This window comes from Myotis davidii, unplaced genomic scaffold, assembly GCF_000327345.1.
Source record: "Myotis davidii unplaced genomic scaffold, ASM32734v1 scaffold370, whole genome shotgun sequence".
Classification (NCBI taxonomy): Eukaryota; Metazoa; Chordata; class Mammalia; order Chiroptera; family Vespertilionidae; genus Myotis; species Myotis davidii.
The window spans coordinates 1,719,387-1,738,783 of NW_006288615.1; the positions used below are offsets into that span (position 1 = coordinate 1,719,387).

At 40.8% G+C, this 19,397-nt stretch overlaps 1 protein-coding gene across 1 annotated transcript in view; it reads left to right on the top strand.

The window, feature by feature from the left end:
* Window positions 1-19,397, top strand: part of LOC102760145 (nuclear body protein SP140-like protein) — a 64,177-nt gene that overhangs the window by 20,016 nt on the left and 24,764 nt on the right. Inside the window, 9 exon segments of the mRNA XM_015561802.1 lie at window positions 1,807-1,917; window positions 3,426-3,509; window positions 4,284-4,367; window positions 6,119-6,199; window positions 8,539-8,619; window positions 9,720-9,800; window positions 12,073-12,159; window positions 12,363-12,479; window positions 13,277-13,330. Of these exon segments, the coding sequence (XP_015417288.1) occupies window positions 1,807-1,917; window positions 3,426-3,509; window positions 4,284-4,367; window positions 6,119-6,199; window positions 8,539-8,619; window positions 9,720-9,800; window positions 12,073-12,159; window positions 12,363-12,479; window positions 13,277-13,330 (780 nt within the window).

A 19,397-nucleotide genomic window follows, 5' to 3' on the forward strand; every position in this document is an offset into this window, starting at 1 on the left:
TTTCCTTCTCTCTCTCTCTTTCTCTCTCTCTCTCTTTAAAATCAATAAAACATGAAATAATAAAGTACAGAAGTAAAACATACAAAATAAGATTGGTTTTTGCCGAAACCGGTTTGACTCAGTGGATAGAGCGTCGGCCTGCGGACTGAAAGGTCCCGGGTTCGATTCCAGTCAAGGGCATGTACCTGGGTTGTGGGCACTTCCCCAGTCGGGGAGGTGCAGGAGGCAGCTGATCGATGTTTCTCTCTCATCGATGTTTCTAACTCTCTATCTCTCTCTCTTCCTCTCTGTAAAAAAATCAATAAAATATATTTAAAAAAAAGATTGGTTTTTATGACTGACTCAGAAATTCCAAAATATGAATTTGAATAGTGGCATTGCTGGCTTAAGGATCTAGCAAAGGAACTGAATCTGACAAAATTAAAGTCTGGCCCTAACCAGTTTGCCTCAGTGGATAGAGTGTCAGTCTGTGGCTGAAGGGTTCCAGGTTCGATTCCAGTCAAGGGCATGTACCTTGGTTGTGGGCACATACCCAGTGAGGAGTGTGCAGGAGGTTGATCAATGTTTCTCTCTCATCAATGTTTCTAACTCTCTATCCCTCTCCCTTCCTCTCTGTAAAAAAAACAATAAAATATTTTTTAAAAGTCTGGTATTTATGTTTTAAAATTCTCTTGTATAGTCAGACTCGAAATAAAGTAATATATTAGATTCTCATATTTTAGGAATATAATTTTTTCCTGTAGCTGTCAGGATGTATTAAAAGAGTTCTCTTTGTAACATTTATTAGTGCACATGATTCCATAGCAAAGATCTAAGCCCTGACCTAAGCCCTGCTCAGCATTCTTCTCTCAGTAAGGGATCATTATGGTCCCATGGTTTTTCAAACCTAGGAGCCACCATGACTGCTCGTGTCCCGCTTAACCTAGTCATTTGATTTCCAGAATATCTCCCACCTGTCCTTCTCTCACATCCCCATGCACAAGTCTCTAATCCAGATCTGAGTCATGGTTCTCAGAACAACAGCCACCTGCTCATCTCCTCTTTCTAATCTTGCTCCCATGAAATAAGTTCTTTACATTTTAGCTAGATAGAACATTTGAAAATAAAAATTAGATTGTATTATTTTTGTACTTACCTTATTAATAGATGAAGATTAAGAAAGTATTTCAGCGGCATCCAGAGTCATTCACAATGAGCCACTGCCTATTTCCCCAGCCTCATTACCTGCCTCCTACACTATTCAACATAGCAAAAACCTTCTTTCCAAATCATTTTAATTGTTAAATTTTTCTTTCATTTCTGAGCCTTCTCATATGTCTTTTTAGAACAGTCTTTTTGTTCCACTACCATCCAATTACCCTTTCTAGTCTGGTTAAAACTTGTTTAAAACAGACTCTCTCAGAGAAGACTTTATTTTATTTTATTTTATTTTTTAGAGAGAGAGAAAGGTAGAAAGAACAATTGCAAGACAAAAGTAGGAGAGAAAGAGCAGTATCACAGAAAGCAAGAGACAAAAGGAGCAGAGCAGAGGAGAGAAAGACACCAAGAGAAAGAGAAGCTCCAAGAGACACCAGCAGAAACAGGCAGATCTTGATAAAATGTACAGAATGAAATGGGAAGGGAAGATAAAGAGAATGAGAACTTTTCCCCATGATGAGTGAATCAGTCTCAATCTGTAGGAAAACTACTGAAGCAAAGTTAACCTTTAGGTCGGGTCATTTTGCAGAATGGGGCATTCCAGATTATCAGCCTTCTTGGTTTTCTCGTTATTTTCTTGTGGTGATTCCTTCTTGGTCATAAATTGAGATGCCAGTGGGATTTCAATTCTTTCTGAAGAGGACAGAAAGGCCTGTTGTGTAACCTGTGGTGGAGAAGAGCCCCAGGAAGCTTTGAGCTCTCCACGGAGACATGAATCAGGTAAGAAAGGGGAAATTGGCAGCTCTGGGCTGCAGGTGGCTAACTTCAGAAGTGGCATTTCCTGATGCGTCAAATTGTGAACACACTCCACTGCCAAAAGATTCAGTGTGCCATAACACTTCATGAGTCATATTAATGTTTCTAAATGTATATTCTAGTGCAAATATGTAAAGAAAGAAGGTGCTTTTTATATCTATGAATACTAAAGACTTGAATTTATACCTACCCACCCTTTCTCTTCCCTACAGAATAAAAACTAAGTATTATTCTTTTTGTTTATAATTTTACTAGAGGCCCGGGGCATGAATTCATGCACCAGAAGGTCCCTCGGCCTGCCTGTGGAATCAGGCCGAAACCAGCTCTCTGACATCCCCTGAGGGGTTCCAGATTGTGAGAGGGCACAGGCCATGCCAAGGGACCCCACTGGTGCATGATTGGGGCTGGGGAGGGACGCAAGAGGTTGGCCAGCTGGGGAGGGACTGCAAGAGGGCTCCAGGGTGTGTCTGGCCCATCTCCCTCAGTCCTGATCAGCCGGACCCCAGCAGCAAGCTAACCTATTGGTTAGAGCATCTGCCCCCTGGTCATCAGTGCATGTCATAGCAACTGATCAATTGGTCAACTGTCTGCCCCCTGGTGGTCAGTGCACATCATAGGGAGTGGTTGAGCGGCCTTAGCATATCAGTAGCATATTACACTCTGATTGGTTGAATGGATGACCGAGCAACTAGACAGTTAGCATATTAGACTTTTATTATATAAGATTATTTTGTGCCTAACTTTGGAAAACCCTCAAAAGAAACATGGTCCTTCAGATCAATTGCCCTCAAATCTAAATTATAATTTTTATCAAAAGTTTTGCATTATGTTATTTAATTTTTCAAAGAACTTGGGCAAACAAGATGTCATTTTATCTGAAACATAGAAGGGCCTTTTACTATTTCAAATTAGTCAAGCAACTTGGTGGACTAGACTCCATGTGGTTATGGTCATGTGGGGCTGACAAAGGGTCAGGGCAACCAGGGTCATCTGTGCTGAGTTCATTTAGGAGAACCCATAAGGTCTGCAGGTACCAAGGGAGTGAAACAGAGCCTGATGCAAAGAGACTGTCATTCAACAAGTATATTTTGTTGGCAAGAACAGGGAAAAGCAGAAAAAGATGGTAGGAAGGAACTTGCCATGAGGGATGCAAGAGAGCTAAAAAGGAAAAGGGAGCCATGAGCTGGAAAAGTGATAAAGAGCAATGAAGAAATAAAGGACTGAGAGGAAAGCCAGAAAGTCAAGGAGGTGAGCAATCCTTCATGGTTCAGAAGCAAAGTGTGTGGTGACAGAAAATGAGGTGACTGAGGGAAAACACAAAGGAAAAGAGGTAAAGTAAAGCTATAGGAGCAACTATACCTTATGCCCAAGGAGAAGCTCACCTGAGTGCTGAACACCAGAATTCAGCTGAGCTCTCTGAGTCTATGCCCAGGTCACCATGACTGGTTGGTCATTTCCGTGTTTCTCTTCAGTTTCCTGTGAGCACGAAGCTCTCCAAAGGACTAGTGGAGGTGATTCTGAAGAGATCCCAAAACTGCTTCCAGTCGATGGGGGAGGTAATCATGCTGTAAATGACTAAATACCTCACTATATTTGTTTGACTTTCTGTATACAAGGGCAGCTCCCCTTCCTTCCCTCAGACATAAGCTCACACTTTTTCTCTTTCTCTCTGGTTGTTCTCCCTGGGCATGTGGAGGCAAGGAGGAAAGGAGGAGTAAGCACTTTAATGAAGGGTCTCCTGGGAGGACAATTGAAGAGCACAAAATAATAAATATGTAGATTTGTAGAATCCAATGGAGTTGTCTAACTAAGCTGAATTTGATCTAAATGTATATGAAATCTAAATACTACCAGTTTAGAGTTTGGGAAGAAAGAGAATTTTAAACTCACTCTTTAGGGATTGAATGGGAATAATGAAATACTATGTATAGGAAAAACAAAGAGGAAGTGAGTTAAAAGAATAAGTAGAACTACAATGGAGCAAAAAGCTGAAGAATATCATGGAGGAAGAAGACAGAAATGCAGAGATGGTAGAAGTCAGGGATAGAAAGTTATAGGCAAAGGGATCCACAAATAGCCTCGTCGTGCAGATGCAGCAATGTGTAGAAATAGGGTCAGAGGGATAAAAAAGAGGAGAAAGGGGAAACAGGCCTAGCAAAGTGCTCAGGGGTGCAGAGCAAAGTTTGTTTGGTGCAACATACTTTTATCCCCAAGGATCAGTTCTCCCACGCTCTGAACATCAGAGCTCTGATGCACTCTGGACATGACCACGCCGAGGTAGAGTTCAGGTGACTCTCAATTGTTCATCATGGTCCTGTTTCTCTCTTTAGTGCCCTTGGAACTTGTTGATCTACAAATGGATGAAAGAGGAGAAATAGAAGAAATGCCCAAATTACTGCCTTATGATGGAGACGGTAATTAGTATTTAAATGCTCTATTTTGTAATTAAAGCTTGACTTTCTTGTCATTATAGAGCAGTGGTTCCCAACCTGGGGCACACGCCCCACAGGGGGGCAATTTTATAAGGGGGGCAATTGAAAGTGAGTTATTAACAGTGAAGTTTATGCATTTCTTATGGTTCCTGGGGCCTCATATACAGTATATAAATATATATTGTGACATTTTTATGCATTTCAGTTCTCTATTATGTTTTGAAACTTTATTTGCTATTTTTTCATATCACTTCATATTATTATTTAAAACAATTTCTTAGTGATTTCTTCCTCAGTACTTCAACTTTCCTTTTGTTCTTTTATTTTTCTCTTTCATGGATGCCATGTTTTTTGGAAGCTTGTTTAGACCAAGTTAATGGACTTTTAGGTTTCCTCCATGTGAATAGTTCACTTTTTGAATAATAAGAATCATAGGTCACAGGAGAGGCATTAGGATTTTACAGATGCTTAGATAGGGTATGGCCCAAAAAAAGGTGGGGAACCACTGGTACAGAGAAAGACCAATTCTTTCTTCTCCTTTCCTGCCTCTCCTGCTATCACTTCAAACCTTTGGGTAAATGCCGGGAATTTTGATTTTTTGACTACTCTTTCTCATCTGAGCCTTTGCACATGTGTAGCGCTGTGCCGGGAACCAGTGTTGGTTTTTTTTTGCCCCACTCTGCTTTCCATTCTGCTCATTAATTCGATAAATTTATGTGGAAATTACATATTATCTCAAAGGTGCCTTTTCTGACTGATAGTTCTGGAAAGCTGCAGAATCAGATGGGAAAAGACATAACACACGGCTTAGGGAAGCAGGAGGGAAAATAGAGAGGTGGGAACAGACATGGTAAAAGAAACAAATTGGGACAAAGAGAAGTGCCAAGAGATTCCATCAGCAAGAATCAGAGGTAGAAATAGGAGAAGCAGAGACAGGTGGAAAGGGTGAAAATGAGAAAGAACAGGTGTGCAAGACAAGGATGCAAGGTTTCTGATAGTCTCTGTCAGATTATTGGATTGTACAAGACCTTTAACCTTTACAAAACCTAAGACACAGACATGCAAATTATTGTAATTCTATTTTATGGACAAGGAAATATAAAGCACAGAAAGTCATGCAGGTCAGTTTTTAAGGTCAAAGTAGAAAAGGAAGAGTGGCACAAGAGTTCCTGGTGTGTCACCGAGGGTGACAGTTTAGGGAAGCCCGCAGGTGTTCAGGGGCGGTCAGAAGAGAATCAGGAAGTCTAGGAATTCTGCAGGTTCCCATGTAGTACACCCAGATTCCAATGTAAGACCTTAATTAAGGAAAAATAATAATGTTATCGGGTAGGGTAGGGAAACCCCTGAGAGAGCATAGGAATGCTCCAACCACCTGGGCTAAGAGAGATCTGGAATCAGAGAGATAGAAAACATAATTGAAGGAATGACATGCTATCCCTGAAAAAACAAAAGCCAAAAACTAGACCCAAAAAGAAGAGATGCGGAGGAGAAGCTGACTATTAAAACAATGCACAGTGAGGTGCAGTAATGCATGGATGCAGAGCTGTAGGAAGGACACAGAATCAGAGAGAAGGAGGTGTCATATGATGGCAAAAAAGCAGAACAAGATGGCATGGCTCTCAGGACCTGTGTTTGGGGAAGACTCACCACTTCCTCATCATGGTGGGCACAAACACCCTGAGGTCTGTTTCTGATCGCCCTCCAGGGTCCATCATGTTCTTGTTTCTCTGCAGTGACCTGTGATCTCAAAGCTTCAGAAATGACTAATGGAGAAGTACAGAAGGTACTTAGACTACAACCTGCTGAGGGAGAAGGTAATTATGATTTAAATTCCCAGCTTCCTTAATATATCTTTGTCTTCTGGTCAGCAGGGGAAAAAAATCTCCCCTTTTCCCCAAACTCCCATCTTCGTCCTCATATTCACATTCCTACAGATGGGGTTGCTTTGCTTTCTCCAAACTATGAGTCATGGAGAACAGAGAAAGACAGAATATGCCAAAGGTAGGCTGGGGCCTTTGCCTGGACAATTTCATTAAATGCATGCAAAATGCAGATAGCAGCAGGTTATGGCAAATCAGGTAAGGAGATCATTTTCAGCCTACTTCTGGAAATACCAGGAACACAGAAATAAGTTTTGTGAATGATTGAGAGGCTTGCAATTTAGAAAGGCTCTTTAGACTGATTAGGGAAGGCTCTCTGGCATTGTGGTCCATGTGAAATGGAAGAATTGTTGTCAGTTTGGGAGAAGGGACCTGTGAGAATGAGGAAAATATATAAAACTAGAGGCCCGGTACACAAGTTTCGTGCATGGTGTATGTGTATGTCCCTCAACCCAGCCTGCACCCTCTCCAGTCTGGGTCCTAAACCAGAAGTCGGACATCCTTTTCACAATCCTGGATTTCTGGCTGATTTCCCCTAACCACTTCTGCCTGCCAGCCTGATCACCTCCTAACCACTCCCCTGCCAGCCTGATTGATGCCTAACTGCTCACCTGCCAGCCCGGTCACCCCTAACTGTCCTCCCCTACAGGCCTGGTCACTGCCAATAGCTCTCCCCTGCAGGCCTGATGCCCCACAACTGCCCTCCCCTGCCAGCCATCTTGTGTCTACATGGGGGGGGGTGGGCATCTTGTGTGTTGGAGTGATGGTCAATTTGCATCTTACCTCTTTATTAGATAGGATAATGGAAATTTTTAGAGGCATCCAGACTCAGAGATAGAAAAGAAGAAAGTGGCAGACAAAGTAGAAAAGGTATAATTTCAATAAAGAAATCAGATACAGAGATAAAAACCAGAAAAATTACATAGAGAGGCTAATAAATACCCAAAATAATGATAAAGTAATGTGGAAGGAAGCACAAAGGGAACTACGTGAGAGAAAGAGTTCTATCAAAATAGTTTTAGAATCAACGAAGAGTGAAAACTGCTATATAAGGAGCAAAGGAGAGGAGTTGGAATCCTGTAAGGCTCAAGTACAAGTCACTAGAGAGAAGCATCTTCCAGCAAAAGTGGGCATGGCAGTAGTGAGTTTTCAGATTAAGGTCTCCCCAGGTAGTGTAGTGCCCATAACATACTCAGAATAATGCTCTTCTCCCTGGCACCCTCAGCTACTCTCCAGTAGCAGAGTGAGTCTGAAGAGCATGTCTGCTAAGCAGACCTGTCTCCCAAGGTTATCAATCTATGAACTGATGGCATTTATCCCAAGACCTTGTCCATTTGTATGTCTTTCAGGAACTGACACTTCTAAGACTAAAACCAACATTTTATTTTGTAAGACAGAAACTCCTCCTTCTCCAGGGTTGGATTCCCCTCTTCCTTACCTGGCTCACATCTGGGTGTGGAGTTTCCCATTTCTCTTGCTCCCAGCCCACCCATTTTCTTCACATTAGCATGATTGCTATTTGCAAGATGTAAATCAGATAATATTATTCTCCCACATAAACCTGGTGACCTTTGTTGCCCTTAGATTAAATCAGTTTTCCTTCTTCCTGGGGATTTCTTTGCCTTCCATTCATCATGGGGCTCTAACTTATGACTTCTGCCTCATCTCTAGTGAAAGTATAAATCTTTTCAGTTATTGCAATGCTCTGATATTTCTTTTATATGTGGGCCTTTGAACAACTCTTCTTTTGTTTGGTGGTATTGCCTTGGCTTATTCTGTTCCTTATCCCATTCCCTGATATGGTTATATTATATTATGTCAAGGATGCCTTTCCTAAAAGAGAGTGAGATGGAGATAAGTGAGATGAGAAAAGTCAACAAAGAGCAGTGTCAGGAGCTCAAGAGAAAAAGATATAGGAGCAGGGGAAACAGAAACACATCATGAACAACTAGAAGCATCTAGGGACACTGGCAGCAGGAAACAGTGCAGAGACGGAAACAATGTGCAAAGGCAATGGAGCTGGGAAAGAAGTAGAAGATTAGATGTACTGATGGAGGAGACAGTGGATGGTTCTCAGCCTCTGGGGACAGTGATAGAGGAGGGCCGATCTTCAAGACAGGTGAATGCAAAGGGCAGACCAGGATGGTCTGGGACATGGACAGTCCCAATTAGGGGATACCTGAGCTTCCCACATGTTCACTATTGAGTTTTATTGCCATGATTCCCCCTGGTTGTATATGGAGACCTCTGATGAAGTTCAATTCTTTCTGCAGAGGACAGCATTGCCTCTTGGGAGCCCTGTGATGGAGAAGAGCTCGAGGAAAACTTTAGCTCCCCACCCAGATGTGAGCCAGGTAAGGAAGGGGGCATTGCTAGCCTTTGGCTGCAGCGTGTCAGGAGGCTAAATCCAGAGCTGAACAGCAGGGCCCTTAGTGTTAGAATAGGTGTGTTACCTACTCATTTTGTGGTAGATGAATAACAAGGGAAGATCTCATTTTTCACATTCTTTATTCTTGTTGATACAAAAGACTCAATACTGTAATTTTAACCCTGCCCACCTTTATTTTCTATATAAAGTATTAAACTGTAGTGTTTATTTAGTATATTTGTATGTTGCTGTAACCTTGGGTAGGCTTCAAAAGAAACATGGTTCTGAGATCTGCTTGTTAAAAAAAAGAACCAGTGAGTCTCAAAATTAAATTACAGTTTTTCTTCCACATATTCTTCATAAAATTATTGGATTACATAGCACTTCTTTCTTTCAAAGTACTTGGGCAAATGTGACTTCCTCACAAAACTTTAGGACTTAACCAGGGAAACTGTTACTGTCCCTCCTTAGAGATAAGGAAATGGGATACTTGTTTCCCCCAAGATCAAAGTAGGAGGATGAGCAGAGACCCATGTCCCAAGTATTTCACTACAAGTGATGGCTGTGTGAGGCTGGTGGGGGTTAATGTGGTGACACAGTTGGATTCCGAAGGGGAACTTGCAGGCTCCCAGGGAAAGAACAAGGCTTGATGCAGAGACACTTCTACTTCACAAATAAAGCATGTCAATAGGGAGGGAAGAAATCCAGACAGTGAGCCAAGGACTAGATTCTGGTGTAGGGATTGGAGAGACCTGGGAGAACAGAACTAGAGAAAATAAGCTCAAAAGAAGAGATCAAGATCACCATTGAGGAAAAAAGAAGATAGAAAATTAACGAGATAGAAGTCAGTGGGAACAGAGCCCACAAAATCAAAGATGCACAAATATACCCCTCGTGCAGAGGAGAAATGTCTGGAGACAGGTCTATAGGTAACTGAGAAGCAGAGAGCAGGAAAGGGGGGTGAATGAGATGGGAACAGAGGCAGACCAGGGCTTGGTTGGATCTCAGGTGAGGTCCTTGGAGCAGCTGTCCCATTCCTCCTCATTGTGTACTGAGACCTCTGAGGGAGTTCAACTCTTTCTGCAGTGGACAATAATGCCTCTTGGGAGCCCTGTGATGGAGAAGAGCTTGAGGAAGACTTGAGCTCCCCACTCAGACGTGAGCCAGGTAAGGAAGGGGAGATTGTTTCCCAACTGAAACCCAAAGTCATTGTCTGTGAAGTTTTGTCATTTATTAAGATGCTAGAGGTCTGGTGCATGAAAATTTGTGCACTCGGCAGTGGGGATGGGGTCCCTCAGCCTGGCCTGCGCCCTCTCGCAGTCCAGGACCCCTCGGGGGATGTCCACTTGCCAGCTTAGTCCTGCTCCCCAGGGGATGGGGCCTAAGCCATCAGTCAGACATCTCTCTGGCAGCCTGGGAGCCCTCAGGGGATGTCCTACTGTGGCTTAGGGCTGCTCCCCTAAGCCACAGTCAGACATCCTTAGTGCTGCCCAGGAGGTGGGAGAGGCTCCCGCCACCACCACTGCACTCACAGCCGACAGCTGGCTTGTGGCTGAGCAGAGCTCCTCCTGTGGTAGTGCACTGACCATCAGAGGGCAGCTCATATGTTGAGCATCTGCCCCTGGTGGTCAGTGCGTGTCATAGTGACCGGTCGTTCTGCTATTGGGTCAATTTGCATATTACCCTTTTATTATATAGGATGTGCCACAGTTAGAATCACAGTGAGAGTACAAAAAGGAAGTGGAGTTCTGCCAGTGGGAGATAGTAGCTTTGGCAAAGACAAGCTCATGACAAACAGCAAGGAGGCCACAACATGCAATCATAAGTGTGAATGGTGTACTGCATGTAAATAGAGTACTGAGCTCATCTACTAAGCAGAGATTTAAAAGAGACATATGGTCAATTATATGATAATAATTGACCTTAGATTATGTGTTAAACAAAATTATTTTCTTTACCATTTGACAGAATGTCAAGTGCCTTCATGAAAAGTTTGGTGAGCGACTCAAGACAAAATGACCAAATATATTTGTACAAATTGGCAACTGTCTAATGGACCTATACCTGTTAATTAGTCTCTTGGACTGGCGTGGATAAGGGACTTATCCGGTCTATGCCTCCTTCCATTTGCTTTGGATCACTCCTAACATTCAAGAAGCACAGGAAAATAAAGAACAAATACATGTGAAATAAGACTTTTACAATAGACAAGAGAGAGTAAATGAAGTAGTAAAAGAATAAGCACATTACCGAAATATTTGCTAAATGGTACACCTCCAAAGCAAATGTCCAACTAATTACTTTGCGTCTAATTGCATACACATCATTAAATAATAAGATAAATTCAGGAATAGGAGCTCATGAAACTGCTTAGAGCTCAAGTAGTTGTTGAGACTGAGGATTTACCCCCATTGGTCCAAGGGTGCCACAGGGCCTTTCTAAGCAAAAGTCTTTAAGGCAGGGGTTCTCAACCTTCCTAATGCTGCGACCCTTTAGTACAGTTCCTCATGTTGTGGTGACCCCCAACCATAACATTATTTTCGTTGCTACTTCATAACTGTAATTTTGCTACTGTTATGAATCGTAATGTAAATATCTGATATGCAGAATGTATTTTCATTGTTACAAATTGAACATCATTAAAGCATAGCGATTAATCACAAAAAGCAATATGTAATTATATATGTGTTTTCCGATGGTCTTAGGTGACCCCTGTAAAAGGGTCGTTTGACTCTCAAAGGGGTTGCGACCCACAGGTTGAGGACTGCTGCTTTAAAGTGATTTTGGTGGGATCTCCACTGTGAAGGGATCATTTATATACAATATCTGAAGCTAAAAGAGGGACTTATTTCTTGCTTAACCAAGCACATAGTAGGAGGAGGCAGTGTACTTATTGGACATTGTTTCTTCAAAAATGGAAACTATTGATTTTATGTGGAGTTTTGGGAAGCATGTAGTTCAGGGATTGCAGAGTTTCAGAAATAGGAGTGATTATAAACAGACTAGCATTTAGGCATAGATTCAGGCTTTATGGAGTGTGGTTGTTGCTGATTGGCTGATTTTCAAAGTGTAAGGCTGCAACTGATGTGGTTGGTGATGTAAGCAGTCATTAGTCAATTGGCCTGAGTTTAAAAGTGGTTCTGGTAGATACGTATACAATTCTCAAAGTACAGTTAGTTTTTTTCCTGAAAGAATATAATCTTTATTTCTCTTAAGGCTGCAAGTAGAAAAATAAAAGTACAGGAAGCAGAATAAGGTGTACAAGATAGGAAAATCATGGCTCTGTGCGATCTCAAGTGTGATTATTGGAGCAGTTATATTTTTTCTGAGGAAACAGCCCATCTTAGCTCAGAATATCAGTGTGCTGCATGAGAGCACCAAATCTTCCCTAATCACTGTCTCAGGATCCATAAACTGTAACTTTCTTATTTTTCTTTAGTATCTGGTGAACTAGAAGCTCCCCAAATGGATAGAGAAGGAGAATCTGAAGAACTTACCTCTAGCTCACTACCCTGTGATGGACAAGGTAACCATGACTTAAAGAAACAGAGTTCTGATAAAGAGAAAAGACAAGAGAGAAAAATAGGAGATTTAAAGGAAGAATCAAATATAGGGTGGATCAATGGAAGATTTTGAAGGAATCAGTAGAAAATGGGGATCAACAAATTTACATAAAAGAAGGTCCGTAGGGCAAATGAAAGGTCTTCACAAATCACAATTTTGTTCGAGGAGCAGAGCTACCAGCAGGTGGAAATGATAAGTATGCCTGTGTTACGTGCTTCTGAAACGACATGCCAGAAAGTCCGGAAGCAAGGACTGAAAGTAGTGAAGCATGTGACACAATAGGTAAGGTTGTCTAAAGGTCAAGTCATGAGGGTAGATCTACAGGCAGCATAGACCCCAGGTAGAGTGTGACAGGTGGTCCAGTCCATCCCACTATCCTGTTCTCGGCATTTTCTCAACCTGCCCCTTTTGGGAACAGCATAGAGGCAAAACATCTCTCATTATAAAGAGGTGTTTAACAGAACGAGCCCTGTTGACTTTACATAGTTGATTATAGTAGAATTATACTCTTAAAATGACTGTATCTAGTTTACTACATTAGTATATTAGTGATAGATTTTGTATTTATACAGTGATTTCCATCCTGGTCCCACCCAAAATCCAAAAAAAGGGAGAGTGTATTTCTGCTAGTAGATAATAGTGTCATTTTTTTTTTCACAACCTTAGAAAGACCTAAAAGATAACTGATCCTGCCATTTAATTGTCAGTAAGAAAGACTTCAGATCAACTGCTCTTAACCCAGCACATATTTTTGATGGATATACTCCAGCATGTCACTAATTTATATATTGTTTTCCTACAAACTTTTGCACATAAGGTGTTATTTAATTCTCACACAAATATCTTTAGAAATAGACCAGTTATGAAGTAGCAACAAAAATAATTTTATGGTTGGGTCACAGCATGAGGAACTGAATTTAAAGGGCAAGAAGGTTGAGAACCACTGCTTTAGAAGGAAGAAACGAATAGGATAGTCCAAACATCTTTAAAAACTCAAGCCTTTTGTAGTATGAATGTCCCTAGGATTGGCAACTTTTAGTTAGTAACTTATTTCCTTACATCAACCTCTTATTTTCTAGATAATGTGGATCTTGGAAACAACTCTACTTTGGTAAAACTCAAGAGGAAAAGAAGTAAGAACGCATTACATTTTACTTGATTTTGATGTTAAAGTGAGCTTTTTAATGCTAGAGTTTTATATTACTACTAGAGGCCTGATGACAAAATTCATGAAAGACTAGGCTGCTGGCACCGGCTTCCCTCTGGCACCTGGGACCCGGGCTTCCCTTGCAGCCCTGGCTTCATTCAGAAGGTCATCAGGAAGGACATCCAGTCTAATTAACATATTATGCTTTTATTATTATAGATTCACAATAAGTGACAATAAAAAATAAGTGATAATAATATGATAGTTATTCAAACCTGTTTATATCCTAATCTCTAGAACCTATAATGTGTTTTCTTCCATGGCAAAAGGGATTTTACGCATATAATAAAGCTAGGGTGGTTGAAAGGTGAGAATATCCTGGGTATTTGGGTGCCACCAATATCATCAATGAGCTTTAGAGTGAAGAACTGTTCTCAGATAATGGCGAGAGGAAGATAGTCACAGAGAGATTCAATCTTTGTGAAGATGGGGAAGCAGAACAAGAAATATGGGTTATATGTCGCAAGAGTCATGGGAATAGCTTCTCCTCTATCACCTCCAGAAAGAAATGAGAGCCCACTGAAACCTTTATTTTAGCCCTTGTCAGTCTAGACCAGTGATGGCAAACCTTTTGAGCTCGGCATGTGAGCATTTAAAAAAACCCTAATTTAACTCTGGTGCCATGTCACATATAGAAATTTTTTGATATTTGCAACCATAGTAAAACAAAGATTTATATTTTTGATATTTATTTTATATATTTAAATGCCATTTAAAAAAGAAAAATCAACCAAAAAAATGAGTTTGCGTGTCACCCCTGACACGCGTGTCATAGGTTCGCCATCACTGGTCTAGACCCTTGTCAGACTTCTGACATATCTGTAAGATAATAAATCTGAATTGTTTTAAGCCACTAAATTTGTGGTCATTTGTTACAGCAGCAATAGAAGAGCAATATAAATCTTGGTTATTATACAGTTATAACACATTCCTCAAAAGGTGGAAGTGGCTTAGGAATTGAGCAATGGACAGAGATAAATTGGGCAATGAGAAGAATTTTAAGTAGAATGATAGAAACTGACTACATGGCCTGGGGCAGTTTGTTAGTAGAAATGTGCAAAGACTACTAGTGAGGACTCGGAAGGAGGTGAAGAACATGGGAGAGAAAGCCTGTATTGTCTTAGAGAATACATAAGTCATGCTGAACAGATGTTAGTAGAAATATGGAGGTTAAAGGTGTGGCTGGTGAGAACTGAGAAGGAAACCAGGAACATGTTTTGGGAAACTGGAGAAAGGATTCTTATTAAGTAAAGGCAGAGAGCTTAGTGAAATTCTTCCTGAAGATATGCGGAAAGCAAAATTTTTTGGGTGTACAGCTAAGGATATTAGTAAGCAAGTGATAAAGATTCAGCTGTTTTGTTGTTTTTGTTTCTTAGAGTAAAATATGTGAGGAAAGAGATAAACCCATAGAAGAACTGCTCAACAACATCAAAAAATTAGGACTTGATGATCTGAACAATTCTTAGCTTATTCAGGTTGCAAAAGATGCTAAAATTAGAAGATCCACTGTCAGGAAAGTGTGCTTTGTAGAAGTGATCAAGAATGTGGCTTAATAACTTTTTTTCTGATGCCTCAGAAATAACAAAGGGTCAGAATATTCATTCACATAAAAGGTTCTTGGAAGAAATTAAATGTGTGATTCACAAGTCCCCCAAGCCTTCTCAGCAAAGATTAAAAAATAGATATGTAATTATGTAGGAAAGATCTGTGGAGGAGCTCTTGTCTATGGAATAATTCTCCACGACATACATAGAGATCTTTAAGGTTCTTGAGAATTATGTACCAACAGAAACAAAACTCTGTATAATTCCTAGAACCTGTAATATGGTTCTTTACATGGTGAAAGAGAGTTGTAGGAATCTTCAGATGGGGAGGTTATCTTGGATTAATTATCTTGGTAGCCCCAATCGAACCACATGGGTTCTTACAATCAGAAAACTTTTTCTGCTGTGCAGAGAAGGATATGTACATATGAAATAATTAGAGCTACAATGACCTGGCTTGAAGATGCCAACAGGGGATAATAACTGAATAAATTGGAAGCTGAAAAAAAAAAGGATTATTCTTCATAGCCTTCAGAAATGAACAAAGCCCTATGGACACCTAGATTTTAACCCAGTGAGATTCGTGTTACATTTCTGACCTTCTGATCCATGAAATAATAAATCTGTGTTGTTGTAAGCCACACATTTTATGATAATTTATTACAGCAGCCATGACAACTAATACCTTTTGTAAAGTAAACAAACAAAAAAGAATATTTCACCTATATATGTTAGATTGAATCTTTTAAAATAGCAGTTGGTATTTTTAAATGCTCACGTCTTTGCATGTCTTTTTAATTGTAAAACATGAACTTTGTAAATGTGGCATATATATTTCTAGATTTTTCTATGATTATATGAACACATTTAGAATTATATCATATATCTTAAAAATTCTATTGCTACTGTTAATTTCCCTTACTTTAAATGAGTATATCATGTGTAAGACATGATAAACATTTAACATATTGCCAACTTACCTTTAAAAATTTTTTGAGATACATTTACAATGAAATGTAATAAAGTTGGGAATATCATTTGATGTGTTCTGACAGATGCATTATCCTGTATAATCCAAATCCTATCAAGATACAGAACATGACCATTACCTGGAAAGGGCCCCTCTGCCTTTCTGGTATATCCTTAATCCTCACTCATCAAATGCAATGACCTATTCTTATTTTTTCATGATAACTTAATTTGGCTTGTTTTCAAATTTTAAATAAATAAGGTTTTAGAGCATATTCTCTTTTTGTGCAGTGTTGCACTCAACATAATGTTCTTTGAGTTTAACCACAATCCTGAATGTAGCTTTTTCCTTTTGATTGCAGTTAATGAACATTGTATGAATATACCAAACATTGAGTATATATTCTCTTATGACAGAGAGCACAAGTGTGCCAGTTTGGGGATAATATGAAAAAGCTGCAATGAACATCTTTCTGTGGCTCCATGTCTTCATATCTCATGTAAATTTCTAGAAATAAATTTTATGAGACATGGTATAGGTGCATCAGTATTTTCCCCCCAAAACCCAAGTAGGGGCTATACAGCACACAGAAATGGTGCCAAGCTGAGAAATAGAATGCTTCAGGAACTGTTTCTACCAGCCAGAACCCCCGGCCTTAAAAGGAGGCTGTTAGTAAACCTGCTCAAATCTTACCCCTCAGGGAGACATTATTTATAAGCAGATCTCCTCTGAGAGGAGAAGGAAAGCTTTACTATCCCAGAATATTTCTAATGAGGGAGATGTTCTCTATTTTATACTGACCAGGAAACGAATCTGCCCTCTGATCTTGATGGCCACATTAGATACTCGGAAGCATGTGGAAATGCCACCAAGAATTACCTCTGAACAAATCCACCTCACCTAGCAAATTCTGAAACATTTCCCCCATGAAGACACCACTCACAAGCCACTTCAATTATTCTGACCAGTGGGGGTAGGGCAAAATCCAGTTGATTTGTTTCTTGTACCATTTAACATATTTCATAAACCATAAATGCTGTAGGTCTCTATTCACCACCCTAATCTGCAGTTCACCATGTTTGCATGAGGGAGGCAAGTGAGTACCTGGCTTTCTCTTAAGAAGTATCATCTCAAGGGCACACACAGTGACCCTGGAAGGAAACAAGGAAAATGTTTATAGTTATTGAGCCCCCTCGTGTGATGCACACCACCAGGAGGAAGATGGACAGTGTGGGCCCTGGCTGTAAGCCTTATAGTTCCCAGTTCCATTTACTTGTCTAGTCCTCGATGTTCAGAGGGGCTCTGCATGGATGTACAGAGGCAGGGACCAGCCCTCTTTTCTCGTGTCTGGAGCTGAATGGCAGACTCAGCTTCTCCCTGGTGGGTGAGCTGGACCATGCACATGGTCCTGGAAGAAGGATTCAGGACAATTCTGAAGAATAGATATTATTAATTCTTCTCCCTCCCTCGAATGTCTTAAGTTGTATGGTGTTCCTTCCTCAGATGCCTGGATCTTTGCTCTTCCTTCTGTGCCACAAAATCTGTGTGAACCATTCCAGTGGCTTTAACTTCATCTTTCTTTCCCAATCATCTTTAATTGTCACTCAGACCTTTTTTACAGACGGACTGGATACAAGTAGGAAAAGACATTTTCATAAGGTATAACTGGAATTAAATCTGCCTCCCCTAGACACTCCGAGGCTGGCTGGGGAAAGAAGGAAGCATCATCCCCAGGGATGTTAGAACAGAACCCTGGATTTTTAGAATTGGTCTATTGAACAGCATTTATCCCTCACTGCTTTTGTCCTGATCATGATGCAGAAAGGAATTGATCTTTTTCTGGAAACAGCTGTCTTCAGAGACCAAAGAGCCTTAGAGAGGTGTGTGGACAGGAGGAGATGAGGAATGTTAAGTCAGTCAATTAGTGCTTTGGGAGTAGTTTTTGATAAAAGGCATACCATTGTCAGACTCAGATGGTCCAGCCGGCCCGGTTCATGACACCCATGAGCTCCCAGGGTCACAATGGTATGGCCAGAATCAGTTGCTTTGTAAGTGTAAGTGTGAACTGTGTTGATGCACCACCCATAGCCCCAAGAGGGGTTTGAGGCCTGATCAGTGTGTCAGGAGCAGGCAGAGCAAAGCCCCTTGTGATGTGGCTCCCTGACCATGGGATGAACAGGTCAATGTTAGCAGGAATCATGAGGCTGGCACACAGCTGCAGTCCCTGATCACAATCATGGTGTCAGCCTGTCAGCAGGTACTTGGGTCTCTCCATGAGGGGTCCAGACTGGTCTGTCAGCACCACAAGTTCATTTCTGCAGTCATGCCTGAGAGAAAGGCATCTTAACTTTGCCAGCCTGTTGCTTTCCACTTGGCCGACAAAACATCTAGGCCACATGCAGAGAAGCCCAGTTGTCTGAGTGCTGCCCACCAGAGGAGTGACCAAATTTGCTTTTGGTTCTGCAAAGTTGGCTCTGAGGCCAAATAGCCCCAGTAGCTCAGTGGACACTGGCTGTCAGCTCAGCCAGGCATTAAGGCACCAGGCCGAGCTTCCAGGGGGATCTTGCTGAATTGAGGACCCTGCAAGGCCAATGTTTGCTTCAGGCTGTGAAGGAGAATAGAAAGCCTAGGTGCCGTTGGGCAACATCCCCACATTCTTGAATATACCATTTCCACTTGAAGAGCAAGGCTTTCAGGCCTTTCTTACACTGTAAATCCTAGAGTTGAGTTTACCCACCTCAAAATGGGAATCTCGGGAAAGAGAGTTATAGGCCTTCCTCCATGGATTTTTACTTTCAGCAGTAAATATCTAGTAGCTGGCTGTTATGATATTAATAATAATAATAACAAGACACAATCTCTACCCAGCACCAATGGTCTTCTCACATTCATATGTTTTCATGTCATTCACGAGAAAGCAAAATCACAATCACAGAAAACCTGCTGTGGGTCTTCAAGTTCTCCAGGAGCTTCAGGTACTAGATTGAATATAAGTGAGAGGATCTGCTTTATACCTGCAAGAGCTCAGAGATTATTTCATGAACACTCCACTTGGAAATCGAGACCATTTCTTTGCCCTCTAGCCCACTATATGATCCATGATATTATTTAGGAATATAATAATGAGTATGCTTCCCCATTGCACATTTGAATCAACACTTGAAAAGGAAAATATTGCTATCTTACTATAGTTGTCTGTCTAAGGCATCAGCAGGAGTTTATTTTCTAACTTTAAAGAATAATTTTAAATGATGGTCATCTCTTATTGTCTCCTGAGTCCTTTCAGCATAAAATATAACTCCATAATCAACCTTGCACTGCTACACTGGTAGTTAAGAATTTTATACCATTTTTTTGTGGACCAAAGTCTGAAAAAAGTACTTGAACACTACTGAACTATGAGGCTTTGAGAATTATATTCATGGTCTGAATAATTAACTTTACTCTCTTCCTTTTTGAAGAAAAAAAGAAAGGGCATT